The sequence below is a fragment of the Geotrypetes seraphini genome, chromosome 3 (assembly GCF_902459505.1).
Source record: "Geotrypetes seraphini chromosome 3, aGeoSer1.1, whole genome shotgun sequence".
NCBI lineage: Eukaryota > Metazoa > Chordata > Amphibia > Gymnophiona > Dermophiidae > Geotrypetes > Geotrypetes seraphini.
Window position 1 is genome coordinate 151,895,419 of NC_047086.1, and position 25,756 is coordinate 151,921,174.

The 25,756-nt window shown below is 43.5% G+C and overlaps 1 protein-coding gene across 2 annotated transcripts in view; it reads right to left on the bottom strand.

Moving 5' to 3' along the window:
- SLC35F1 (solute carrier family 35 member F1) overlaps positions 1 to 25,756 on the bottom strand; it is a 479,711-nt gene that overhangs the window by 48,970 nt on the left and 404,985 nt on the right. For both annotated transcript variants that reach the window (XM_033939223.1, XM_033939224.1), the window contains exons 5-6: positions 23,454 to 23,613; positions 20,784 to 20,836 (exon numbers count right to left, since the gene is read on the bottom strand). In XM_033939223.1, the coding sequence (XP_033795114.1) occupies positions 20,784 to 20,836; positions 23,454 to 23,613 (213 nt within the window). The remainder of the gene's footprint in view (positions 1 to 20,783; positions 20,837 to 23,453; positions 23,614 to 25,756) is intronic.

Consider the following 25,756-nt stretch of genomic DNA (forward strand, 5'->3'; position numbering starts at 1 on the left):
AATTGATTTTTGAAACAAAGTCCTCAGTGAATTGTAATTTATGAATCAAAGACGAAAGTAACATACAGTACACAATACAAGTTGATGACTAAGGACCAGTTAGCTCAACCTGTCTGCTCAATTTTCCCCATCTATTTTCTTTAGCTAGGAATATCTGCCAGTTGCCAATGGTACAAATTTCACTATCTACAGGATGTCACTCTATCCAAATCAATTTTACTGTAACCCTACTTGAAACGTCTCCCATTTTTTGGTATAAAACATTTATCATGCAAAGATACCTTTAACTTGCCAACATGCAAAATTTATTGAAGGAAGCAGGAATAAGATTAAAGAGAATCCATTGAATATGATTTGAAAGAATACATGAATGATCATTACGAAGGGTGACAATGAAAGCAATGTTAAGTATATTCCTTCCCATTCTATTTCTCTTTTATTGGGATTTAATATTGTTTCTTTTTTTCCTCACCATTCTTGGAATTTTGTTATTTAATAAAAATATAATTGTTTACTCAGGTAATTTAGCTAGATTGTGAGCCTTAGGGACAGATAGGGAAGTCTTAGATCTGTAATATGCTTAAGCGGTATATCAAATATTAATAAAACATAAACATATATTTAAAAGTCACCTTTGGAAACACATACTGATAAAATGGCAACTGGGCTATGGATAGCAGTAAATGATTTTTCAAGATAAAGTGTGTGCAATTCCTACCTTCTTAAAATATACCATGATACATAAAAGGGCATTTTTGATAGGATGTCTAAATCCGACTTTGAATGTTTCCACAAGGCCATCCAAAAGTCAGGTTGGGAAAACAATCATTTTCAAAACCGCAAGACATCTATCTTTGGTTTTGTTTTTTGTTTTTTTATTCTTTATTCATTTTCAAATTTACTATAAGTGTAACAATATATCCAAACAAATTAACAATAAATATAACACTTAATAATCATCAATGGTACAAATAATATGCTTTTATCTCCCACCCTTCCCACCCTTTCTTATCATATAATCAATAGCTTATACAATATGTAACAATAAATTTACCCTCCCCTCCCCCCCAATCAAACTTGTAAATTTAAGGGAAAAAAAATATAATGAATGTGCATGAGAGAGATTTGCCTGCACTGCCTTCTTGGTATGCAAATCTCTCTCATGCATGTTCATTGCGGATATCCAGAAAACCTGGCCTGCCAGTAGGGCAGCCCTGTCTTAGGACATCTATCTTTTTCATACATTTTCGAAAATCAAAATGTTCCAATGAAAAACATACAAAATGAGCCCATTTGGATGTGAGAGGGGCCAGCATTTGAATTGACTGGCCACACAGACATGCCAACATAGCAGTGGGGCATCTTAGGGGGCACTGCTGTGAATTTTACATAAAGGGTCACAGAAGGAACAGAAGACAATGCCTTTGCAAGTCCAAAGCAAGAAACACTAACACCGGGAGTAACAAAGAGACAAGGCAGACCACGATTCTTAATGGGCTGAATTTATTAAATGATGACTCAACAAAAATTGCATTTCGGCCGAAAGGCCTGCATCAGGAGCCTAAACACATAAAATCAAACATAATAATAAAAAAATATATTAATAAAATAATAACAGAAATATCTAATCAAACATAGTAAAAGGCAAGTAACCTAAGAGAAGAATGGTATATCTTAGCAAAAACACATAAAAACAAATTATCTTTAAACATATAAAAATAGAAACTAGTAAAAATAAGTGTCTTATATGAAAATGTGACTGACTGCACACAGTACGTCTTAATACATAATACAAAATAATAATGATATAAGGAAAGATTATACATTAAAAATATGGCTGTATATAAAAAATATGGCCTAAGGTCAGTTAAAAAAAAAGAAGAAAAATGATATCACAAATACTAGTATCTGGTACACTATGGGCTCCTTTTACAAAGGTGCGCTAGCGTTTTTAGCGCAAGCACAAGATTGGCACGCGCTAGCAAAAAAATTACTGCCTGCTTAAAAGGTGGTGGCTAGCGCGCGTGGCATTTTAGCGTGCTCTAAGCTCGCGCTAAAACCGCTAGTGCACCTTTGTAAAAGGAGCCCTATAATTGAGATCAAACTATAGCACTGTGCGATACCATTGAATCTAATGTGAAAATAGAAAAGTATATAAAATCCATAGAGAAAAAAGTGGTAAATACAAATTAATACCCACAAACAGGAAAATAGAAAGGGAAGAGTGAAATTAGGCAACAAATATGAGGGATAACCAGAGTAAGAGGAACTTGCAAAATCATCCAAACAACGGAATGACAAAAGAAAAAGTTATTATGCAGATAAAAAAATGTTATTCGTATAAAATGAATTGTGTACAAGAGCATTGGTATATATGGGGTCATGGTTTTGCCAGGTGCAAACAGAAGTGAATATTAAAATATGAATACAGAAAATGAAACTAATAGTATCAGCATGCCTACCAACAAGAAATTACTGCCTTGCTTACCTCTAGAAACAACTTATGAAAAATATGTGTGCACCATAAGCTCAAACATTAAACACAGCACTGCTATAAACAAAGTGCTAAAAGTTGTTTTGGAGGCGGGGAAAAACTTGTTGAAATGACGTCATTGTTAACAACTTTATACATACACGACAACAAACAATAACCCTGGATATGAAATGAAAATAAATCGTGGTCATACGCTAGCTTCTTGTGGTGTATGACAACAAGGAAGGTTAAGGCAAGGAGGAAAAAATGGAAAAGGTACCTGGTGCATTGTTATAGAAGTCAAACTAGAGTAGTTTGTGAAATCATGAAACACATGGGTGTGTTGTGTAAATGACCAAACTTACAAACCCCTTTATCAAGACAAGTCAGAGGCCCCCAGCGCAGGCCAGCATGGTAAACACCATGCATCGGAACCCCCACCCTGACATCTAGGGGGCGGGAGGGGGTCAGTGACCACTGGGGGAATGCGGTGGAGTAATGCCTTCATGTATCCAGTGGTCATCTGGTCAATTTGGGTATCTTTTTGACCCTTATGTGCTTTTAAAAGAGGTCTAACTCCGAACATCCTAATGACACCCTGGATGTCTTCAAAAAGGTTTCATTATCCCTGCAAGATGTCCAAGTCCCAAGGCCGCCATAATCCCACCCAAAACACGCCTCTAACACGTTCTCTTAGGATTTAGATGCACTGGATAATGCCATCTTTTAGACTTTTTCTTTTTTGAAAATAAGCCCCATAATTACTAAAGGGGTCACACAGCTAACACTTATTATTTGTCATAGATTAGATCGTAAACTCTATCGAGAAGTGATTGTCTCTTACATGTTTAATATACAGTGCTGTGTACGCTTGTCCCCCTGTTTTACTGTATTGACAATTTTAAATTCCAGTTGCATTTTCACTTTTCTGACTACTTTCCCAGTATCTCTTAGCTTTCCCAAATATTATTGCCCATCTTCCTCTCTTTGTGATACATTTATTCATTTTTCAGGGTACCTTACTGTGTTATTTAAGGAGGCATGGGCTACGTACATATTTATATCTGTGAATGACCATTTTCTATACAATTAAGTGACATCCTTTATTTCAATTATCTCTTCGTTTTGTTTAAATTCCCTTCCACTTGACATTTTTGTGTATTTGGTATTGCAAAGTTTGCAGTTTGATGACTTATTAATGGATAAATTTAGCTACTGGCTTTCTATTGTTACAAAAGAAGCATAAACTGTCAGGCTTTTCACGGCTTTAAAGCAATCTTGTGCTGAAGATCTGATTTGTAAGTGCTGACCAAATAATAAACACTGACATCCTTCTGCTCTTTTAAAGCTATCCTATGTTTTAAACACAGCAGTCTCATATTAATGTCCAGGCTCACTGACAGGGAGCATTCACTCGAATATATCTTGCCCGCAGCTGACAAAGAAAAATAGGATTGGAAATTGGTATAAGGATCTCTGTGGTCTTTCCGTTAGTTATTACTCCGTAAGTTTTAATTTCCCAGCTGGAGACATATGTAACAGCTTTCATTTGGGGTTTTCTTTGTGTAAAGCCTGTTTCACTTTATATTATTTTGTCACCATGGGAAGCTCCAGATGACTTACAAAGATTAGTAACCAATGAAATTGCATTTAAAATTTACCTCCCCTCCAATACCACTGTGTTCTATTTCTTTCTACACATTTACTTAAAGATGTCCTTAAAAAAATTCAAGTGTGCAATTGTTTCTTAAATGGCCCAAAGCTGTTGTTGTTCTAATGGAAAAGTATTCCATAATTTAGTCCCTAAACAGCAAAGCATTTGCAAATCAGTTCATGTAGATTTTAGTTTTTTGCTGGTACTCTTAAAAACTCCTGTTGTGAAGAACTTAATTTTCTCAGCGGCATATAAGTTACCAATCCTCTTAATTCCTATTTAATCAGTTAGCAATAAACACAGGACGCAAGATCTTAAATGTTACTCTTTGTTCAATCGGCTACCAATTAAAATCTATTAAAATAGACGGAATATTGCCATAGCTGTTTTTATTCATTAACAAGTGAACTGCTGTATTTTGTGCAAATTAATGTTTCTTTATTTGATACTTAGGAAGTCCATAGTATAAAGCTGTACAATAATCTTACCTTAACCTTAATATAATACAAGTGGAAAAGGGCTTTTATAGAAATTTCTTGCCTGTACACATGTGTAAGTATATGCTCCAAAAACATCACACAAATTTGACATATTCTATGTGGTGATGGCTCAGAGGACGTAGTTTGGAAGGAGCAGGGGCAGAGTTGTGATATACTTTACAAAATATGTGAATACATAGACAGTTTTTCCTATTGAAAATAATAGAAACTGGATTAATCCATTCCTGGGTCCCACAAACTCAAATTTTAACAGTAAATACACTGGATTTTAAGGTAAAATATTAACAAATATTCCAAAGCAGCATTCAGATTCTGGGACAGAAACACACACATACAATGTGCAGGGTGTTTGGATTCCAAAGCAAAGTTCGGATTCTGGGACAGAAACACACACATACAATGTGCAGGGCAATCGGATTCCAAAGCAGAGTTCGGACTCTGGGGCAAAATTTACTACAAAAAAAGTTCTGATTCCAAAGCATTCAAGTTCTGGGGTGTTCAGATTCCGAGGTACCACTGTATGTGCACACACATTTACATCTTCTTCAGAGCAGAAGTAAATTTGTGCACTGCTGGCCTAGTTTTGGGTCCTCATTTTATAAAGATGCCCTGGTGTCTATGTTGTCTTTATGAGGGTCTGCTGAAAAGTTCTCAGCCCAACTAACAAAGTTGAGGCAGTCTCCATTGAGGGCTATACACTTAGGGCAAGATTCTCAAAAGTTTAATGCCGTCGCTAAACTGTTTTCTGGCGATTTAGTCAGTATGCAGTTTAGCGGCAGATTATCAAAAGGGATTAAGAACATAAGAACATAAGCAGTGCCTCCGCCGGGTCAGACCATAGGTCCATCCTGCCCGGCAGTCCGCTCCCGCAGCGGCCCAAACAGGTCACGACCTGTCTGAATCACCAGAAGGGGCTCCCTTGCTACCTTGGTTTCTCATTGAAGTCCTATCTTCCCATCGAAGTCCTAACCCTCCGGTCTTGCACATACACGACCTGGTTGGGTTTCGATACTTATTACCTGGTTAGCTTTCTATACTTGTGTTACATCCCAGCTCCTCCCTCAGTATCCCACGATCCTTTTATCCCTCAGGAATCCGTCCAATCCCTGTTTGAATCCCTGTACCGTACTCTGCCTGATCACTTCCTCCGGTAGCGCATTCCAAGTGTCCACGACCCTTTGGGTGAAAAAAAACTTCCTTGCATTTGTTTTGAACCTATCTCCCTTCAGTTTCTCCGAATGCCCCCTCGTACTTGTTGTCCCCTTCAGTCTGAAGAATCTGTCCCTATCCACCCTCTCTATGCCCCTCATGATCTTGAAGGTCTCTATCATATCTCCCCTGAGCCTCCTTTTTTCCAGAGAGAAGAGCCCCAGCCTATCCAACCTCTCGGCGTATGGGCAGTGTTCCAGCCCTTTTACCAGTTTCGTTGCTCTCCTTTGGACTCTCTCAAGTACCGCCATGTCCTTCTTGAGGTGCGGCGACCAATACTGAACGCAGTATTCCAGATGTGGACGCACCATCGCTCGATACAATGGCATGATGACTTCCCGCGTCCTGGTTGTTATGCCCCTCTTTATGATGCCCAGCATCCTGTTGGCTTTTTTCGAGGCTGCTGCGCACTGTGCAGATGGCTTCAGTGATGCATCCACCAGCACACCCAAGTCTCTCTCAAGTCTGCTGTCTCCCAACAATGCCCCCCCCAATTTGTAGTTGAACAACGGGTTCTTTTTCTCTATATGCATGACCTTGCATTTTTCCACGTTAAAGCGCATTTGCCATTTGTTTGCCCAGTCTTCCAGCTTGTCCAGGTCCCTTTGCAGGTCCTCACACTCCTCCCTGGACCTAACTCTGCCGCACAGTTTGGTATCGTCTGCAAATTTTATAACCTCGCACTTTGCCTCCTTTTCCAGGTCATTGATAAATATGTTGAAGAGTAACGGCCCCAGCACCGATCCCTGTGGCACACCGCTTGTGACTCCCCGCCAGTCAGAATATTGGCCCTTCACTCTGACCCTCTGCAGTCTACCCGACAACCAGTGCTTGATCCATCTGTGTACATCCCCTCCCACCCCGTGGTTCCACATCTTTCTAAGCAGCCTTTCATGTGGCACCTTGTAGAAAGCCTTTTGAAAATCGAGGTAAATGATGTCTATGGGTTCCCCATTGTCCACCCAACTGCTTATTCCCTCAAAGAAGTACAGAAGGTTCGTTAGGCACGACCTTCCCTTACAGAATCCATGCTGGCTTGTTCTCAGTAGGCCATTCCTCTCGATGTGCTCGCAAATGCCGTCCTTGATCATAGCTTCCACCATCTTCCCTATAATTGAAGTCAGGCTCACCGGCCTGTAGTTCCCGGGGTCACCCCTCGATCCCTTCTTGAAGATAGGTGTGACATTCGCCAATTTCCAGTCCTCTGGTACCTCACCAGTTTTCAAGGATAGGTTGCAAACATGCTGGATTGTGCCTGCTATTTCTTGTCTTAGTTCCTTCAGAACCCTTGGGTGGATCCCGTCCGGGCCCGGTGATTTACCGCATTTTAACCTATCTGTTTGAGGACATCCTCCTTACTTAACTCTATGTGCTCCAATTTTTCGGCCTGTTCCCCACTCATGAGCTCCTCTGAGTCCGGTATATTAGATGTGTCTTCGCTTGTGAAAACCGACGAGAAGAACGTGTTCAACCTCTCAGCTACCTCTTTATCCTCCTTAATCACTCCCTTCCTATCCCCATCGTCCAACGGCCCCACCTCCTCTCTCGCTGGTCGCTTCCCCTTTACGTAACTGAAGAATGCCTTGAAGTTTTTTGCCTCCCTGGCCAGCCCCTCTTCGTATTCCCCTTTTGCTTTTCTAACCTCTCGGTGGCATTCCTTTTGGCATTTCCTGTGCGCCTGGTGATTTTCCTCTGTTGGGTCCTTTTTCCATCTCCGGAAGAATACTTTTTTGTCATTTATTGACCTCTTTACTTCAGTTGACATCCAAACCGGGTCCTTTGATCGCTTGTTCTTGCAGCCTTTCCTGAAACTGGGGACGTACATTCTTTGTGCTTCCTGCAGGGTGACCCTGAATAGGGTCCAGGCGCTTCCCACAGTCTCCATCCTAAAGATGTTTCTGAGCTTCCTCCCCACCATTTCCCTCATAGCAACATAGTTCCCTTTCTTGAAGTTGAGCGCGTTGTGATCACTGTTGCCTAGTGGTCCTCCCACTTCTACCCCTCTTGCAGGCCCCCCTAATCCGTTTAGGATGAGGTCAAGAGTAGCACCCCCTCGCGTCGGTTCTTTGACTAGTTGCTCCATGAAGCAGTCCCTCACAGCTTCTACAAATCCTGTTTCCCTAGTGCAGTTGGAGTAACCCGTACTCCAGTCTATTCCCAGGTAGTTGAAGTCCCCCATCACTGTTACACTTCCAGTCCTGCATTCCTGTCTCAGTTCCACTTCCAAGTCGTGTCCGACTCCTTCTGGCGTACCAGGTGGGCGATAGTACAGCCCCAGTTTTATGCCTGCACCCTTGTTTCCCGGCAATTTGACCCATAGCGATTCCAGCCCCTCTGCCTTCGTTGCCATATCCATCCCGACCGAGTGGATAGAGTCCTTTATATATAGTGCTATGCCTCCCCCCTTCTTGTGTGTCCTGTCCCTCCTGTAGAGCTTGTACCCCGGCAGCGCCACATCCCAATGATTTTCCTCTGTCCACCAGGTTTCTGCAATTCCAATTATATCTAGGTCCTCCCCCTTGGCCACGACTTCTAGTTCACCCATCTTGGCCATGAGGCTTCTTGCATTTGCGTATAAGCACAGCAGGTCCCGTAGGTCCCGTCGTTTTTCCTCCACCTCTGCATTTACCTGGGCCACCTGCCCTTGGATTTCGGGCAGTTCTCCCGTTCCCTGTGCTTCTGCTTTGCCCTCAGCCTTTACCCTCTTAGCTTTCAGCTTCCCCACATTCCCGCCACCCCACTTCCCCGCTTTTCCTCTGGGTTTTCTAGCCCTACCGGCCCCCTCATGGGCTATCATCCCTTGAGCCTCTGTTTGATCCCCCTCGCCTTGTGGTACCTCTATATTGCCCTCAGCTTTTGCCCTCGTGTCACCCAGTCCCCCTGTGTCTCCATGCCCCTTAGTCTTCTCCCAGCAAGCTCCCTTTACCTGATGTTTCCCTCGCTGTCTGATCATAAGATCCTCCGGTCCCTCTGCTTCCTCCCTGCAGTCAGCCCGTTCAGCATCTGTTCTGGATACTGTTGTCCGAAGCGTCAACATCAGATCAGCTGTCGGCTTTCCCCCTCTCCTCAGTTTAAAGCCCTCTCGATCTCCTTCCTCACATTGGCTGCCAGTAGTCTAGTTCCCGCTGTGCTCAGGTGCAGGCCGTCCCGCTGGTAGAGCTTGCTCTTTCCCCAGAAGGACGTCCAGTTCCTCACAAAGTGGAAGCCCTCCTCCTGGCACCATCTCCTCAACCATGCATTCACAGCCTGGAGGTCTGCCTGCCTCTTTGCATCTGCTCTCGGTACAGGCAGGATCTCCGAGAATGCTATCCTCCGTGTGCTCCGCTTCAGCTTTCGTCCCAGGACCCTGAACTGGTCAGTCAGTGTGGCCATGCTGAAGTTCCTCCGGCTCACATCATTCGTTCCGACGTAGATTATTACCGCAGTCTCCTCTGTCTCTGCTCCGTCCAGGATCCTCTCGATCCTATCAGTGATGTCTCGTGTCTTGGCCCCTGGGAGACAAGTCACTAGCCGGTCCTCCCTTCCTCCAGCTACGTGACTGTCTACCTCTCTCAAGATCGAGTCTCCCACCACAATAGCAGATTTCCCTTTCCTCAGCAACCTCCTCTGCCTCAGGTCCGTATCCTTGGTGTAGTGCGGTGTCTCTCCCTCGGGGTCCCGGTGAGTTGCGGTCTCCTCCTCTTGCGTGGTTCCTCTGCTAGGTCCTTCCCCGGTGTCGCCTTGTGGATCCTGGGTCTCGTCTGCCGACATCCGTCTGTGCAGCTGCTGGTCCCATTCCTCCACCTTCATATAGGCTTCCTCGATGAATCTCTCGAGGTCCCTCACCTGGTCCACAATCGGGCCTGCTCCGTCTGTGTTCTGGGTTGACCAGCTCATCTCCTCTGTGGTGCGCAGTCCCTCCAGTCCCTCCAGTTCCTGGACCCTGACCCTCAATCTGCCGACCTCCATCCTCAGGCTTTCCAGTTCCTGACACCAACTGCATATGTACTCCCGCCTTCCCAAGGGGAGGTAGTCGTACATATTGCACTCTGTGCAGTATACCAGAAAGTACCTCTGGGATCCTGGGTCCTCCATCGTTCTCGTAAAGTGCTGGTGTGCTCCTGCTGATTGGAGCCTGTTATTTTGTTAGCTTCAGAATCCAACTGTCGTCACTGCAGGCGCTTCACAAAGGCGCGCCTTTGTCACGCGCCTTCGTTGGCGCGCCGAACGGCTGAGCACCGTTGGCGCTGTGCTCTTTTAAATGTTCCCTTTTGGTCAGGGAGAGGGGCGGAGCAGGGCTCCCACGCTGCCTCTCTTCGGGAACAATCTGGATACGCTGTCTCCCGCTGGTGGCCTGAAAGGGGGCCCGGCTGGCTGCTGTGCTCTTTTAAATGTTCCCTTTCGGTCAGGGAGAGGGGCGGAGCAGGGCTCCCACGCTGCCTCTCTTCGGGAACAATCTGGACACGCTGTCTCCCGCTGGTGGCCTGAAAGGGGGCCCGGCTGGCTGCTGTGCTCTTTTAGATGTTCCCTTTCAGTCAGGGAGAGGGGCGGAGCAGGGATCCCACGCTGCCTCTCTTTGGGAACAATCTGGATACGCTGTCTCCCGCTGGTGGCCTGAAAGGGGGCCCGGCTGGCTGCTGTGCTCTTTTAGATGTTCCCTTTCGGTCAGGGAGAGGGGCGGAGCAGGGCTCCCATGCTGCCTCTCTTCGGGAACAATCTGGATACGCTGTCTCCCGCTGGTGGCCTGAAAGGGGGCCCGGCTGGCTGCTGTGCTCTTTTAAATGTTCCCTTTCGGTCAGGGAGAGGGGCGGAGCAGGGCTCCCATGCTGCCTCTCTTCGGGAACAATCTGGATACGCTGTCTCCCGCTGGTGGCCTGAAAGGGGGCCCGGCTGGCTGCTGTGCTCTTTTAAATGTTCCCTTTCGGCCAGGGAGAGGGGCGGAGCAGGGCTCCCACGCTGCCTCTCTTCGGGAACAATCTGGATACGCTGTCTCCCGCTTCGTCTTTAGCGAGGTTTCTAGCAGTCTCTGACGCTGACATGCAAATGGGCTCTTCAACATTGAAATGTGGCCTCTGAATTCTTTTTAACAAATGCCAAGCCATTTTCAAAAAGCGGTATCGGCTTTTGGCGACAAACAAATGGAGTGACGGTCAGTGTCAGAGACTGCTAGAAAGCCCTGTGTTGTGATTCAGCGGAGAGATGCCCATTCTCTCTGCCGCATCACAACACCCCTTCCCCAAAATCCTGGCTGTGACCTCCTCCCCCTACAGCAAGAGAGATGCCCACTCTCTCCTGCTGCACTAAATTTATGAAATCATGCCGCGATCTGATCTGAATGCCCCCCCTCCCGGCAGCTGGAGAGACGCCCACTCTTTCCTGCTGTACTAAACTACCCTTCCACTCCCCCACTAGTAATGACCCCTCCCCCTTCTCTGCCACACCTCTTCCCTTACCTGGAAGGGGCCTTAAACAACTTGGTCCAATCAGAGCCTCAGACCCCTCCACAGATACATCGAAAAGGGTCTTAGGGTTCTGATTGGCCTGAATGCCTAAGGCCCCACCTATGAGGTGTCTGGGCCAATCAGAGCCTCAGGCCCTTCCCTGGTGCATCCCAAAATGCATTGGGGAGGGGAATACACATTTTAGATGATGCAGATGTCCACCTCCATCCGGCTCATCTGTTCAGGTAAGGGGGAGGGATGCGCAGAAGAGGGGGAAGGGGGATCACTACTAGTGGGAGAGTGGGAGGGTAGTTTAGTACAGCAGGAGAGAGTGGGCATCTCTCCTGCTGTCGGGAGGGGGGGGAGGGTTGTTAGTCAAGCCATGGCAGGATTTCTTTTATTTAGTGCAGCAGGATAGAGTATGCCTCTCTCCTGCTACAGGGGGGGGGGGGAGGAGGGGGCCCAGCCAGGATTTTAGGGTAGGGGTGTTGTGATGCAATGGAGAGAATGGGCATCTCTCCTGCTGCATCACAACACTGGGGCAGTGGGAGAGTGTGTTTTTGTTTTGTTTTTTTATGGGTTTTTTTCTGCATATGCGCCCATCAGCAATGGGCACATGCAAATGAAGGAAATCTTCACTGCTGTCTGCTGATCTTATTTATATGCTCCATTTTTAAAGAATGTCTCGGGTTTTTAGATTCAGTATCAAAATGGCTGCGTTAGCAGACCATCGCTTTTTAATGTGGGTTTTTGAAAATCCTGACCTTAGTCCAGCAATTTTCCACTTTTTTCGTTCTATATTTTTCCAACAGAATGAAAAAAGTGGAAAATTACTGGACTAATGGCCTCTTTTAGAAAGCCGCGCTAGCGGCTGCACTGTGCTAAAGGCCCCAAAGCCCACACAGATTTAAAGGGCTTTGGGGCTGTTGCCGCGTGGCAGCCGCTAGCACGGCTTTGTAAAAGAGGCCGTAAATGTATAGCCCTCAATGGAAACTGCACCAGCTTTGTCGGTTGGGCTGAGAACTTCTCAGCAACCCCTCATATAAACCAATCCACTTCATTCCCTACTATAAATAATGGAGACTTTCACAACAGGCCTAGAAATTATTTCAAATACCTGCAAGTTTTTACACACCAGCTTCTGTAAATATATTCATAAAGTACCCTATAATTGTGAAGCATATCAACACACAATCATTATAAAAATAAAACTTCACACTTTCATTTTAACTGAGGGATTTCCAAACCTGTCCTTAGGAACCTCAACCAGTCAGGTTTTTAGAATATCCACAATGAATATTCATGAGATTGATTTGCAAACCTATCCTGAAAACCAGGCTAGCTGGGGTTCCCCCAGAACAGGTTTGGGAATCCCTGTTTTAACTCCATACTTATTGTATTATATTGTTTTCCTTTTCTTTTGTCTTTTTTTTCTTTTGAAGAGAGAGCTGTAGTATTTCAAACTATTTGGATAGCAGACTGGAAGGCCAAAGCAGAAAGCCACGGGTAGTCCATGCATGAAGGTTAGCTTCTACAGTGAGCCTTATACCATGGCTTGCAGAAAGCTAAAGTATGTTTTATGCACACAGAACCTGCATGAAAATTGGGAGGAGCCTGCTGGATGCACGTGCACAAAGGTTTTGTGGTAAGCGCAGCTTCTTGTGTGCAAGTTGGAACAACAAAAGATATATCATGCATACATTGGTGCCTGATAATCTGCATATAAATAACAGACTCATAAAAATTTCTAGCACATAAAAATTTAGTGAGGTTCATATTTTTGCACAGGATAAATGCCGATGTGAGCTGATACTTTCATTTTTGTTCCGACATGCGCACAACCTCCATTACCTCCCATCTGCCTGCAGAGGAAGACAAAACTGGCAGTTCAATCGTAAAACCTGGCATTAAATCCTCTCCGCTAATCCATTTATGCTGTACCAGACCTGGCCAAAAAATTCTTGTATTGTCCAAACAGGAAAAGCTATTGTTTATATTTATTTGTGGGAAATTATAGAATTGTTTTTATTATGTTATGCTGTATTAGTTTATTTTTAAGTGTAAACCACTATGACATGATTTTATTTAGCAGTACATCAAACAATTTAGGGTCCCTTTTACTAAGGCGCGCTAGTGCGTCTTAGCGCGTGCTAAATGCTAACGCATCCATTATATCCTATGGATGTGTTAGCATGCATTAGCATTTAGCGCACACTAATTTTTAGCACGCGCTAAGATGCACTAGTGCGCCTTAGTAAAAGGGCCCCTAAATCAAATTAAACATTGAAACATGATGGCAGATAAAGGCCATATGGCCCATCCAGTCTGCCCATCCGCAGTAACTGTAATATAAACTGCAGTCATTTCTCTCCCGGAAGGTAGCACCTGTACCCAACCCCTCTGTACATTTCTGAACCATTAACAAATGTGTACAACCTCACAGATAAACTTGCTGAGGCTTTCTACATCGTACCCTGAATACTGCCACTATCTAAATTAGTTCTGAGACTGTCCTGATTCCACCCATTATCTGCACTGACACTATTTCCATAGTACTGAGGTGGTTTCTCTTGGGGTTAATTTCTCCAAATGGCTTAGTTTTACACATGTCATGACAGGAATGAATTTCATTTCTAAGCTAGGGCATGTGGAGTATGGTCATAGTCACTCAAATTTACTGCTGATGCTCATTGCACTGTGCCAAAGAGAGTTTGTTTCTTTAGTTCATAAGATGTAACAAGTATAGGTAACTTTGACAGGTGCACTTGGAAGTTGTTTTTGATCAAGACCGTGGCATCCAAAACGATGGGAAATATTTCTGTATCTTTCTGCCACATTTTCTTGGTCTTGGACTGCATTTCATGGTACTTGAGGATCTCTCCATGCGATTCACTGAATAATCACCTTTATACTCTATGCTGTTCTGGTGTTTTGCTCTTTTACCTCTATATCCGGTTTCTGACATCCAACTTTTTAACAGTTGGGACGGGGATGTCCCAGGTGATCATGACAGGTGATCAAGCTCTGAGAAAATACAGTGCTTGAAACAGAGAAAGTATTTATACTGATTATTTCCTTTCAAAGATTACCTAACCCCCAGTCACAGCCACTTGTGTTTTAAATCATTCAGATTGTTGTTAACCCCTGATGCGGGCACTTAAGTTAATTGATGAAAGGTGATAGAAACAGCAATAAACGGCGAGGTAGAAGCACCTACTGGTGTCTACTGGAATTGTGCCTACGTAGGCACTTTAGCCTGCCGAACACTAAAGTAGACATAGCCAACGCCGGAAGTGGCATTAGGCAGCTTAAAGCACCTACATATGTGCGATTCACACAATAATAATAATAATTTATTGTTTATATACCGCCAAAGCCAAGTTAGTTCGAGGTTTACAATAAAGAAGAGCTGGACATACAGCGAAAAAAAACAATGAAGTCTTTGAGTACAATTCAGTGCAGTGCAAAATAGAAGAGCTGGAACATACAGCGAAAAAACAGAAACAAGAAGGCTTTGTGTGCATGACTGTTTGTATAGAGTAAGGTAACATTGTAGGGACAGTTTGCAATAAGAGTGAATCAATAGGGAGCAGGTCGTACAGTGTGGGGTAAGTAGTGAAGGCTTTGGGAGATTTTGGTCAAAAGGGAGTAGGTCGAGGAGATTTACAAAGAAGGGTAGGTCATACAGTGTGGGAAAGCAGTGAAGACTTTAGGCATTCCTGGTCAAGAATCGGTTGAACAGGTTGGTTTTGATTAGTTTTCTGAAGTTGAGGTAGGATGAGAGTGTAGGATAAGATAAGCGCCAGAAATGTAGGCCCAGAAAACCCCACGCAATAACCATGCGCGTAATATCCGTGAGCGTGTTATACAATTTTTTTTACATTACCGATACCACATTCGGCGACACCCATACGGCAGAGACAGCATTTGCCGCCCCAATAATGCCGCCCCTGCCGTATGGGTAATGTTAAATGCCGCCCGACTTTTAGTTTTAAAGGATATTTTCACAGCAATGACTGTTTTCACCTTTACCCCAGTGACATTGGTAGAAATAAAACATTGCTGTACGCCAAAAGTATTCTGATAACAAGCGGTCATCATAAACGATGTTATAATATACAGTTGTGGGGTGCAGTAAATCTACGTACGCCAGTTTGCAGTAAAGACACCCTATTACATTTATTCCTTTAGCCCTTAGTTCTTTAGGCCGAAGTCGACCGGTCTTTCCATTCATCCCGGGTCTTTGTTAATCCTTCTACTGGTTTGGTCAGTGGGCCGACTTTATGAATGTAAGCGGCCCTATTCACCCGGTCGAACTCAAATTGCCCTGCTAGGATAGAGTTGAGACTAAGTTTTTCAATTCAGAAGTTTTTATTTGGCAGATTTTAATATTTAATCAGCGGTCCAGCGGGTTACTTATAGAACATTCAAATCCCCTTCACACAAATGGGGTGGCGGGAGGAGTTTCTAGTTAAATGAGGAGCATGCGTGGGTGCGCTACAAGGAAATTTTTTAATATAAATGCTTTGTTCCTGCGCGCTATACGTGTGGGCGCGTTATACACGTATTCGCGTTATATGCCTAAAAATACGGTACTCTACTTCCAAAAGTATCAAGCCTATAGAGTATTAAAACGCTGTAGTTGTGACTGCCTCTTCACTTGACAACAGTTTGGCCAGGGTGTTCATTTAAACTAAAGCCATCTCCAAATTTTTTAAATAAAATAAACTGCTATAAAAAGCAAATCTGACACTGTTGACCATATCTTATTCCAGTATGAGGCAACTAAAGAAAGAAGTTCTCTTTTTTGGCACAGTGCAATGAACATTAGCAGTAAATTTAAGCGACTAAGATCATACTCCACATGCCCTAGCTTAGAAATGAAATTCATGCCTGTGCAAAACTAGCCCATTTGGATAAATTACCCCCAAGAGAAACCACCTCGGTACTATGGAAATAACATAGGCTCTAAAGTTCCAATTCCTATTTTACATGACAAACAAATATTTCCTTTAGAGTTATCTAATATAGCTAATTTAACTGGAGTCCAATATGCCTTGTGCAATAAAAGGAAGGAAGATTGCATAAGATTAATTGTATAATGATGATATAGCTGATTGCCAAACTACTTTCATTCAATTTGGTATTTAATTCAGACTCACAAGAACACTAATTGTAATAACAAAATATAAATTCAAAATACAATCAAAATGTTATTAGCCAAGTGATGGGAATACCACATGAAAAACCATTTATATTCAGTGGAGAAAAAGACTCAACCATCAGCAATCATTTTGATTGTATTTTGAATTTATATTTTGTTATTACAATTAGTGTTCTTGTAGGTGGTTTTTTTCCTATTTTGAAAAACTACATTTGAAAATTTGTGGAGTTTTTTTGCCTATGATACAGAACAGGACTGGCTAAAAAAAACTCATTGGGTTGCCGTCCGTAGATTGCTGATGGTTGAGGCTTTTTCTTCACTGAATATAAATGGTTTTTCATGTGGTATTCCCACCACTTGGCTAATAATATTTTGATTGTATATTGAATTTAATTCAGACTCCCATATATCTTGAGTCCTTCTAGGCAATCCACATCTATTTAACTTAAACTGTTTGTACCACTTAGCTGCTGCACATTTACAGTTCACTAAAGAGGACCCTAGTGATATAAGCTCTGGTTGCACATCCTCAACCTTATTTTGCAGATGAGCAGATTTTATACAGTGTAACAGCTGAATCCGTCTAAATTGTTGTTGGATAGGAAGTTTATATTCCTCCACCAGATCAGAAAAGGGCACCCATTCTTGTTGATGTCTCAGTTGTCTAACTTGCCAAATTACCGCTCTATTCCATATTTTCCAGTCAATAGTTGCTCCTTGAATTTTATATACATAAGAACATAAGAAGTGCCATCCCCGGAACAGACCCAAGGTCCATCAAGTCCGGCGATCCACAAACGCGGAGGCCCCGCCATGTATATCCTGGCATAGTTTTAGTCCCCATATCACTCTGAGCTTCTCATAAGGAGAAGTGCATCTAGATTACCCTTACCCATGTCACTTTATGCCTCTCATAAGGAGATGTACATCTAACTTATCCTTAAATCCTAGAACGGTGGATTCCGCAATTACCTCTTCAGGGAGAGCATTCCAAGTGTCCACCACTCATTGCGTGAAGCAGAACTTCCTAATATTTGTCCTAAACTTGTCCCCCTTAGCTTCAGTCCATGTCCGTGTCACATTGGACATTGTAAATAATGCTTTTTCCTGCTCTATTTTGTTGATTCCTTTCAGTATTTTGAAATTATATCTTGAATTATTCAAAATTGGAGCCCATATAGAATCATTCCACTTAATATCAACAGTCTTTTCTATTTTGCGAATTGCTTCTCTGGTAGCTATTAACACAGGATTACTACTCATATCTCCTTTGACCACAACGAATGGTAATGTCCAAAGTGGGGTTCCAAAAGTTGCTTCTTCAAATTTAATCCGAGCCAGGATAGGATCCTGACACTACCCATTTAAAGCTTTGTCTAAGAATAAATGCCATATATTCATAGAAATTGGGAAGTTTACCCCTCTACTACCTTATCAGATAATTATTTTAGGTGAATATGGTCTTAAATCGACATTAAACCCGTATAATAAACAGCTACTTAAGAATTTAATTGTGATTGCCATCAAAACAATTCTAATTAATTGGAAAGACTCCTCTAAATTGGATTATAACATATGGTGGAATACGGTTTGTTTATATAGTAAATATGAGAAAATATATGCAATTAACCCCCTCTTCTACAAAGCCGTGTTAGCGGCTGCCGCACGAAAACAGCCCCGAAGGCCTTTAAATCTCTATGGGCTTCAGGGCTGTTACCGTGTGGCAGCCGCTAGCGCGGCTTTGTAGAAGAGGGGGTAAGTGTAGCAATATGAAGAAATTTAAAAAGATTTGGAAATGTTTATTGAATATGAAGGAGTAAAGTTTGTAATTTATTATTTTTTCATTATGTTATGACAACCCTGATATTTAGCTTATTTATATAGTCACTTTCTTAATTAGTTAGTTTGTATTAGTATTTTTATTATCATTTTATGATTCCATTTGTAATGATTGTATTAAACTCAATATATTTTGGAAAAATAAAATAAACTAAGAAAGGATTTGTGTTTCCCTTTTAAATAGTAGATACCAGATGATGTGAAACTGGTTAACTTTTTAATTAATGGCTTCTTTTATCGAGCAGCGATAGAACCTTTTACCACAGGCCAGTGAGGTAAATGCTCCAACGCTCATAGAAATTGAATGAGTGTTGGAGCATTTACCTCGTCGGCCCACAGTAAAAGGTTCTACCGCTGCTTGATAAAAGGAGTCCTATATTCCTAAATTTCAAACATTTCTGGTCTCAACAATAAGTCTAAGATTTAAATTAGATGAGTGACTGTGGGATCCTTTGAGATGTGCTTGCACAGTTTGCAGCTTGTCACACTGCAAAGATATGTGCCATTCTCTTCTTTATAGGTTTGTGTAGGAAGTTTCCTTTTTACCAGTTTCTGTTTTAGATTAGGTGGCTGATGGAAGGCTAGCACAGGTGGAAATGGGAATGAATCTACAAAAAACACCTTTTAGGTAAGGGGTCTTTTTTCATGGTTGAGAAAGAGAAGACTGAACTCAAACCATACAAGACTTCATGCTTGAGGCCTCAAATCCTCTAAACAATAAGACTGATGCTGGTCATATTGGAAATGAATTAGGGGCCCTTTTACTAAGCAGTGCTAAAAAGTGGCCTGTGCTATTCCTAGTATTCCTAGTGTGGGTCCTTCCCATGCACTAAAGCCTCTTTTAGTGTTGCTGAGAAATGGATGAATTTTCAATTTTGGCGATAACGACCACATGCTAATTTTCCCATTAGCACATGGCCATTAGCTTTTTTATAGGTGGTAAAGGTTCATGCAAAAGTCAAAGCTGAAAATCATAACATGGGATTAGAACTGACCACAAACAAGACAAAGTTCATGAACATGAAAAATGATGAAAATTTTGAGCTTGAAGGCAAAAGTTGTAAAGGATTCCAATCTCCTGGGTTCTTTTGTAAACAAAGAAACTGACAGGGAAGAAATACTCTGCAGAATAGCACTTGGTTTCTCATCAATGAAAGCTCTTGACAAAGTATTCAAAGGCAACGAAATAACACTCCAAACGAACATCAGATATGTCCACACACTCATTTTCTCAGTAGTCAATTACGGATACGAAAACTGGACATATTTGAGCTTTGGTGCTAAAGAAGGATTTTGTGTGCCATGGACTGCCAAAAGAACTAACAAATTGATTCCTGAAGAGATCAAAACGATTATGTCCTTGAAGCCCAAGTGACATCATCTTGTCGACATCCGTGCATGCGCAGAGGCCCATCTGGCTGCGTCCCGCCAGTGGAGGGATTTGGGAGGTGCGGGGAAAGGAGGAGAGACGTTGGCCAGGAGGGGAGTCATCTGCACTGGCTGACTTCTACAGCCTACTCTGCATCCCTGGACACACCCACATTGTGGATTTTATAGCATGTGGGTAGTGCTTGCACATGCAAAGCTACCATGGGATGCAAGAGTGTGCCCACAGTAGTGAATTTTAGTGTGTTATTGCTTACTGTACATTATTAAAGGGCCCTTTAGTTATTTCAGTTTGCCTATAGGTATTAGTCTCCTTTCATATGTTTTTGTTGGTCCTGTGACATCCACATCTTTTTTTTAAAAAAATCTGTATTAATTTTCAAAGCTAATAAAAAGTGCCATGAATTACATATACATTCATAACAAAATAAGCACTAAAATTCCATTAATAACAATGCGGAAAATAAATCTCTCTCCCCTCTCATCCATAAATTTAATCAAGAAATGAACCAGAAAGATATCCCACCCACCCCGTCCTGGATATGTATAAAATTAAACAACAAAAAAAAATTAAACAAAGACAACTATGTAAAATTAACAAAGGATGTCAACGGGCCCCAAACCAATTTAAATAATTTGCTATTCCCTAACATCTCTGCATTCATCTTTTCGTATTTGTAGCCTAAACAGAAACTGACCCCCCAAAATGGAAAGTTGAGGCGATCACAATTTTTCCAACTGTGACATCCACATCAAGCTGGGGGTTTTTTTTTCTCTTTTATGATTATACGAGCAACATTATGAGCAACAGTGTCTCTGTTTTGCACAGGATGCTTGCCTTAATATCTACTCCAGTCCCTTCTGTTAGTGCTAAAAAAATATTTATCCTTTAAGGCATTCCCTTGAAAGAATGAGCATGTTATTGTAATATATGTGGATAGCCCATTAATGCAAGAAATATGTATTAAGGCAGTAGGCGAACAACTAATGTAAGAAAGGTTATGAAGCATGCAATGTCGGTCCGTGATAGCCTGTAAAACTATAATTAACATGTGTTCAGTTAGCTGCTCCTTCTACGATGTCTACTTTGCAGGGTAGAGCCACAACATGTAACATTTGATATTAATACAAATCTTACCTATTTGCCAATCCCAAGGTACTCTTAGGAGCTCCTTGTGTTCCATTATGGCACTGGGGAAAAAAATGAAAAGACTGATAGGAAGGAATAAATGAAATGTCATTTCATGCACTGTTGCTTGTGAGGTAATATTCAATATTGACAGGCTACACAGTACCACATAGGGCCTGCAATTATTGATGTTCTTTGCAATAGGTGAAATGTCAAACCAAGACTCACCATGCAAATGCCAAATTATTATCCTGGATTTTTGTATTTATAGAATAAAGAGAAATAAAGAATATTTATTTTAAAAATGTATTCATACACCACCTAAACCTAAGCGGTTTACAAATGACCGTACATAATAAAAATCACAGATACAACAGAACACACAAAGAAATGTCTCTGTGACGTCATAAGCAATTAAACATCATTCTATCTCAAGATTACATAGGTAACAAAATCCTGGATCATTTTTTTTTTTTTAATTCAGTCTGTTAGCATGCAGAAAGACCATTCTACAACTTCACTCTTGCAAAAGCAACAGTAGAAGCACTGGTTACTATTGACATAACAGCATTTCTTTGACCAATATTTGCTATTAAGTAAAGGAAGTATTACTTAGATGGTGTATGATGCATTGTTAATGTTAAGGCACTACAATTGTTGTTTTTGTGCAAATCCAGACTGTGAAACCGTGGAAATGCGCATGTTAATTTCATGTTATGTAGTTATGTCATTAACCCCCTCTTTAAAAAAGCCATGGTAGAGGTTTCTACAGGGGGCCTGAGCACTACGGGTCGAATTCGGTATAGGATGCCCAGTCTCAGAAGCTGCCTAAGTGGCTTTTGAGAATCGCACATGGGCGTCCTAAAGAGAATCGCGTCTCTCCTCCATTTCACAGGTGCCGGTTAGAGAATTGGGTTGCCGCTGAGCTTATCATGGCAAGGGATCTCCCTGCTGCGATAAATTTAGCAGCAACCCATCCCCTCCACTGAAAACTACCGGCAGGAGGGATGCCCACATCTCCTGCTAGAACATCCCCCGAACATCGCCGGCAAGAGGGATGCCCATTGCCTCCTGCCAGAACCCCCCCCCCCGAACATCATGGGCATCCCCCCTGCCGGACCCTCCTCCACCCTCCCGGACCCCCCAGCACCTCTACCTTAAAATGTTGGCTGGCTGGACACATTCTTTCTGCCTCCAGCTGGCTGGCCCATCTTTTCACGAATGGCGGGCCTGCCCCTGCCCGGTGCATTGCGGGATGCAACGGAGAGGGGCCTTAGGCCCTGATTGGCCCAGGTGCTTAAGGCCTCTCCCATAGGAGGGGCCTTAGGCACCTGGGCCAACCGGAATCTTAGGCCCCATTTGCAGTGCATTCTAATATTCCAATTGGCCAGATCCCTTAGGGGAGGAGTTCAGAATTTTAAAGTGACACCCTTCTGCTGATTCATGACTAATGGGAAGAAACAGCTACTATACAGAATCCTATGTCTTTTATCTGAAAGAAGATTAACAAGGTAAGAACCTAATCTTTCATTATGGGTAAGTGTAAACCTCTATGCATACATACTATTACTATTCTATACATTTACACATATAAGGACACATGCAAATGGGGGTCACCTAATTTATATAATTTCCCATTTTATGTCATCAACATTAAAACCCCTGGAGAAAGCAATGAGAGATATGAGAAGGCATGTTTAACATCTGTGAGCTGTTAAAATTCTCCATGCTAACGGGTCCAAAATGAAAGAGCTGCTTAACAGGAAGGATTGCCTCCCTTCAACCTGCGTCCTAAGGCGATCCATATAGGACAACTGCACTCCTTCTCTCTCTACCTGAAGAAAAGACATTAAGGGAATCCCTCCCATCCTCAAACTCAAGAGTTCCCTCTGTAGTATCCCCATTCTTTTTACCTTCCCTCACATCTGACAGAGATCCCCTTGATCTTCCCTTTCTTTCCATCCTCTGCTACACAAAAGGTATTAAACCCACTATCCCCACTTCCTTTTATCCCAGACCCCCCTCAAAGGGTCCCAATGATCTATCTGACCCATTCTCCCTCCAATGTGGCTAATATCTATTCCACTGAATCCCCTTCTTCACTGAAAGAAGGGACCATGAAGCCCTCCCACCACCATTGCTGGCAGAAATGGTCACCCAGTTGGAAATGAAAGTGCCGTTGATTAATATGCTTGATATAAGGAGGGCTCCACAATCCATTCTGCTGGTGAAAAAGGATCTTTGGAGTGATGAGGGTCTATTCTTAAGAGGTATCACCTACAACTTGATTAGTGGCTCATATTTTCATCTAGAGCAGGGGTGTCAAAGTCCCTCCTCTAGGGCCGGAATCCAGTCGGGTTTTCTGGATTTCCCCAATGAATATGCATTGAAAGCAGTGCATGCAAATAGATCTCATGCAGATTCATTGGGGAAATCCTGAAAACCTGACTGGATTCTGGCCCTCGAGGACCGACTTTGACACCTGTGATCTAGAGATTAGCAAAAATACTATGAAATATTGAAAAGGACGTATTCATGAATTCAAAAGGACTGCTAGAGAGACTGTGACTCAAGATGGAAGCTTTACAAAGGCGTTTAGCAGGTTTATGGTGCCTGCAGAATGCAGGGTGACAGTGTTGTTGGAGAATGGGACTGAAAGTCACAGTTTCCTCAACTTACAGTTGGATCCCACTGAAGAAGGAGCCGAACAGTCCAATCATTCCCAAGAATTCCACCCGGCTCAGGTTCCTGACAATGTATTCTTCACAAACATTGCCAATGCCATACAGCGCGACTCGTGCCAGCATCAGCACATCCCCTATCACCTTTTTATTTGTTTCTGGGAACAAGGAAATTGGAAAAAAAAAATCAGAAACACAGTAAATGCTTCGTTATATGTCTGCTAGCCAAGAACCTGGAAACATGCCATCCTCGCTCTCTTTTTTTCCAAATTCTTAAGGCCTCTGTATGGTGAAAAACATACTATTGGATATATAAGCAATATTAGAGAGAAAATAGAGCTCAGAGGAACTGTAAATAGTCTGAAGACCAGAGTTTCAAGTGAAATGAGTTTAGTGTCTGAGGGAGGGAGTTAGCAAGGTGTGGTAAAAGGCAAGCTTTTACCACACCTGATTAACTCTGGGAGTCACCAATCTATAGTATAACACTGCTGCAGGTTGCTGACTACCATGGTAAATGAATAACACTGTTTTTGAGCCACCCTGCAAGCAGCATAATTATAACAGCCTGGACCCCAACCCCATGTAAAGCCCTCATAATCCCTAAAAATTAGACCCCCCCTCTTTCCAGAGACCCTTGTCAGTTCTTCCTGTGCCATCTGTCAAAATGGCATTCTTAGTGGTAGTCTCATGTAACTATCACTAAGGGTCATGTTTCCTTATAATGAAACCCCTAGACCACCAAGGAATGACAGTAATGGCACGAGGGTGTGGGGGGATCTTATGGAGGCTCTAAATGGAGAGGTCTGGATCAGGAAGGATTTTTAGCAAGGAGGAAACTGTTGATTGGAGGCAGAATCCTGGAGGTCATAGTTGTGAACATGAGGCCTAAAGTGCTGCACAGTAACAGGGCTTTCAGAAATCCCGCAGAGTCTATGGGGATCTCACGGGAATCTCCTCCAGACTCACAGGGATCCTGCGAGGATGGAAGGAGTTCCCCTGGGGCTCCCAGGGAAACCTATCTGCCTTTGTCCTCCTGAGCCCTGAACTCTCCTTTAAAATAGTAGTAGCAGCAGTACCGTATTTTCACGCATATAACGCGTGCGTTATACACGATTTTTACAAACCGTGCATAACCTTGCGCGTTATACGCGTGAGCGCATTTTACAATGTTTTTTTTACATAGTTCCCCCCCCCCCGACGTCTGATTCACCCCCCACGCAGGACCGATCGCACCCCCACCCCGAAGGACCGCTCGCACCCCCACAGCCTCCTCACCCCTCACCCCCATCATGGAGAAGCTCCTACCGTTCTCCTGCTGCTTCCTCTGCCGGCGATCCCGGCCCTTCTGTGAGCCCTGCTCTGAAATGCTTCCTCTTCCGGCGGTCCCGGCCCTTCTGTGAGCCCTGCGTCTGCGCTGACGTCAGAGAAAGGGCGGGACTGCTGGAAGAGGAAGCAGCGCAGACGCAGGGCTCACAGAAGGGCCGGGACCGCCAGAAGAGGAAGCATTTCAGAGCAGGGCTCACAGAAGGGCCGGGACCGCCGGCAGAGGAAGCAGCAGGAGAACGGTAGTAGCTTCTCCATGATGGGGGTGGGGTGGGGAGGCTGTGGGGGTGCGAGTGGTCCTTCGGGGTGGGGGTGCGAGCGGTCCTGCGGGGGGGGGGGTATGAATCGGACGTCGGGGGGTGGTGCGAGCGGTCCTGCAGGGTGAATCGGATGTCGGGGGGGGGGGCATCAGGCTTTCAGGGTGGGGACAGGACTTCAAGGGGGAGAGGAGAGTCGGGGCGGGCCAGAGGAGAGTCGGGGCGGCCAGAGGAAAGTTGGGGCGGGCGAAAGGAGAGTCGGGGGCGGGCGAAAGGAGAGTCGGGGTGGCCAGAGGAGAGTCGGGGCGGCCGAAAGGAGAGTCGGGCGGCAACAGGAGAGTCGGGGCGGCATGCGCGGTATACGGGTGTGCGCGGTATATAAAAATTTCTTTACATAAATTACAGTTTCCCGCGTGCTATACCCATGTGCGCGTTTTACACGGGTGTGCGGTATATGAGTGAAAATACGGTAGTTCCTCTTATATGTTTCCGGCAGCTACCCAAGGCTTCCCTCTGATGCAAAATGCATCAGAGGGAAGTCTTCCAAGTCAGTAGCAGGCTGCACGTTAGATGAACCACTGTCAGAAGCAAACAGACAGACATATTGTTTGGGCTTGGGGTGGGAGGGAAACAGAGATGCTGCACAGGCTGGAGCTGGAGCTAAGGGGGCAAATAATGCATCTTAAAGCCCTAATGCTGCTTCAAAACTTGTCCCCTGAGT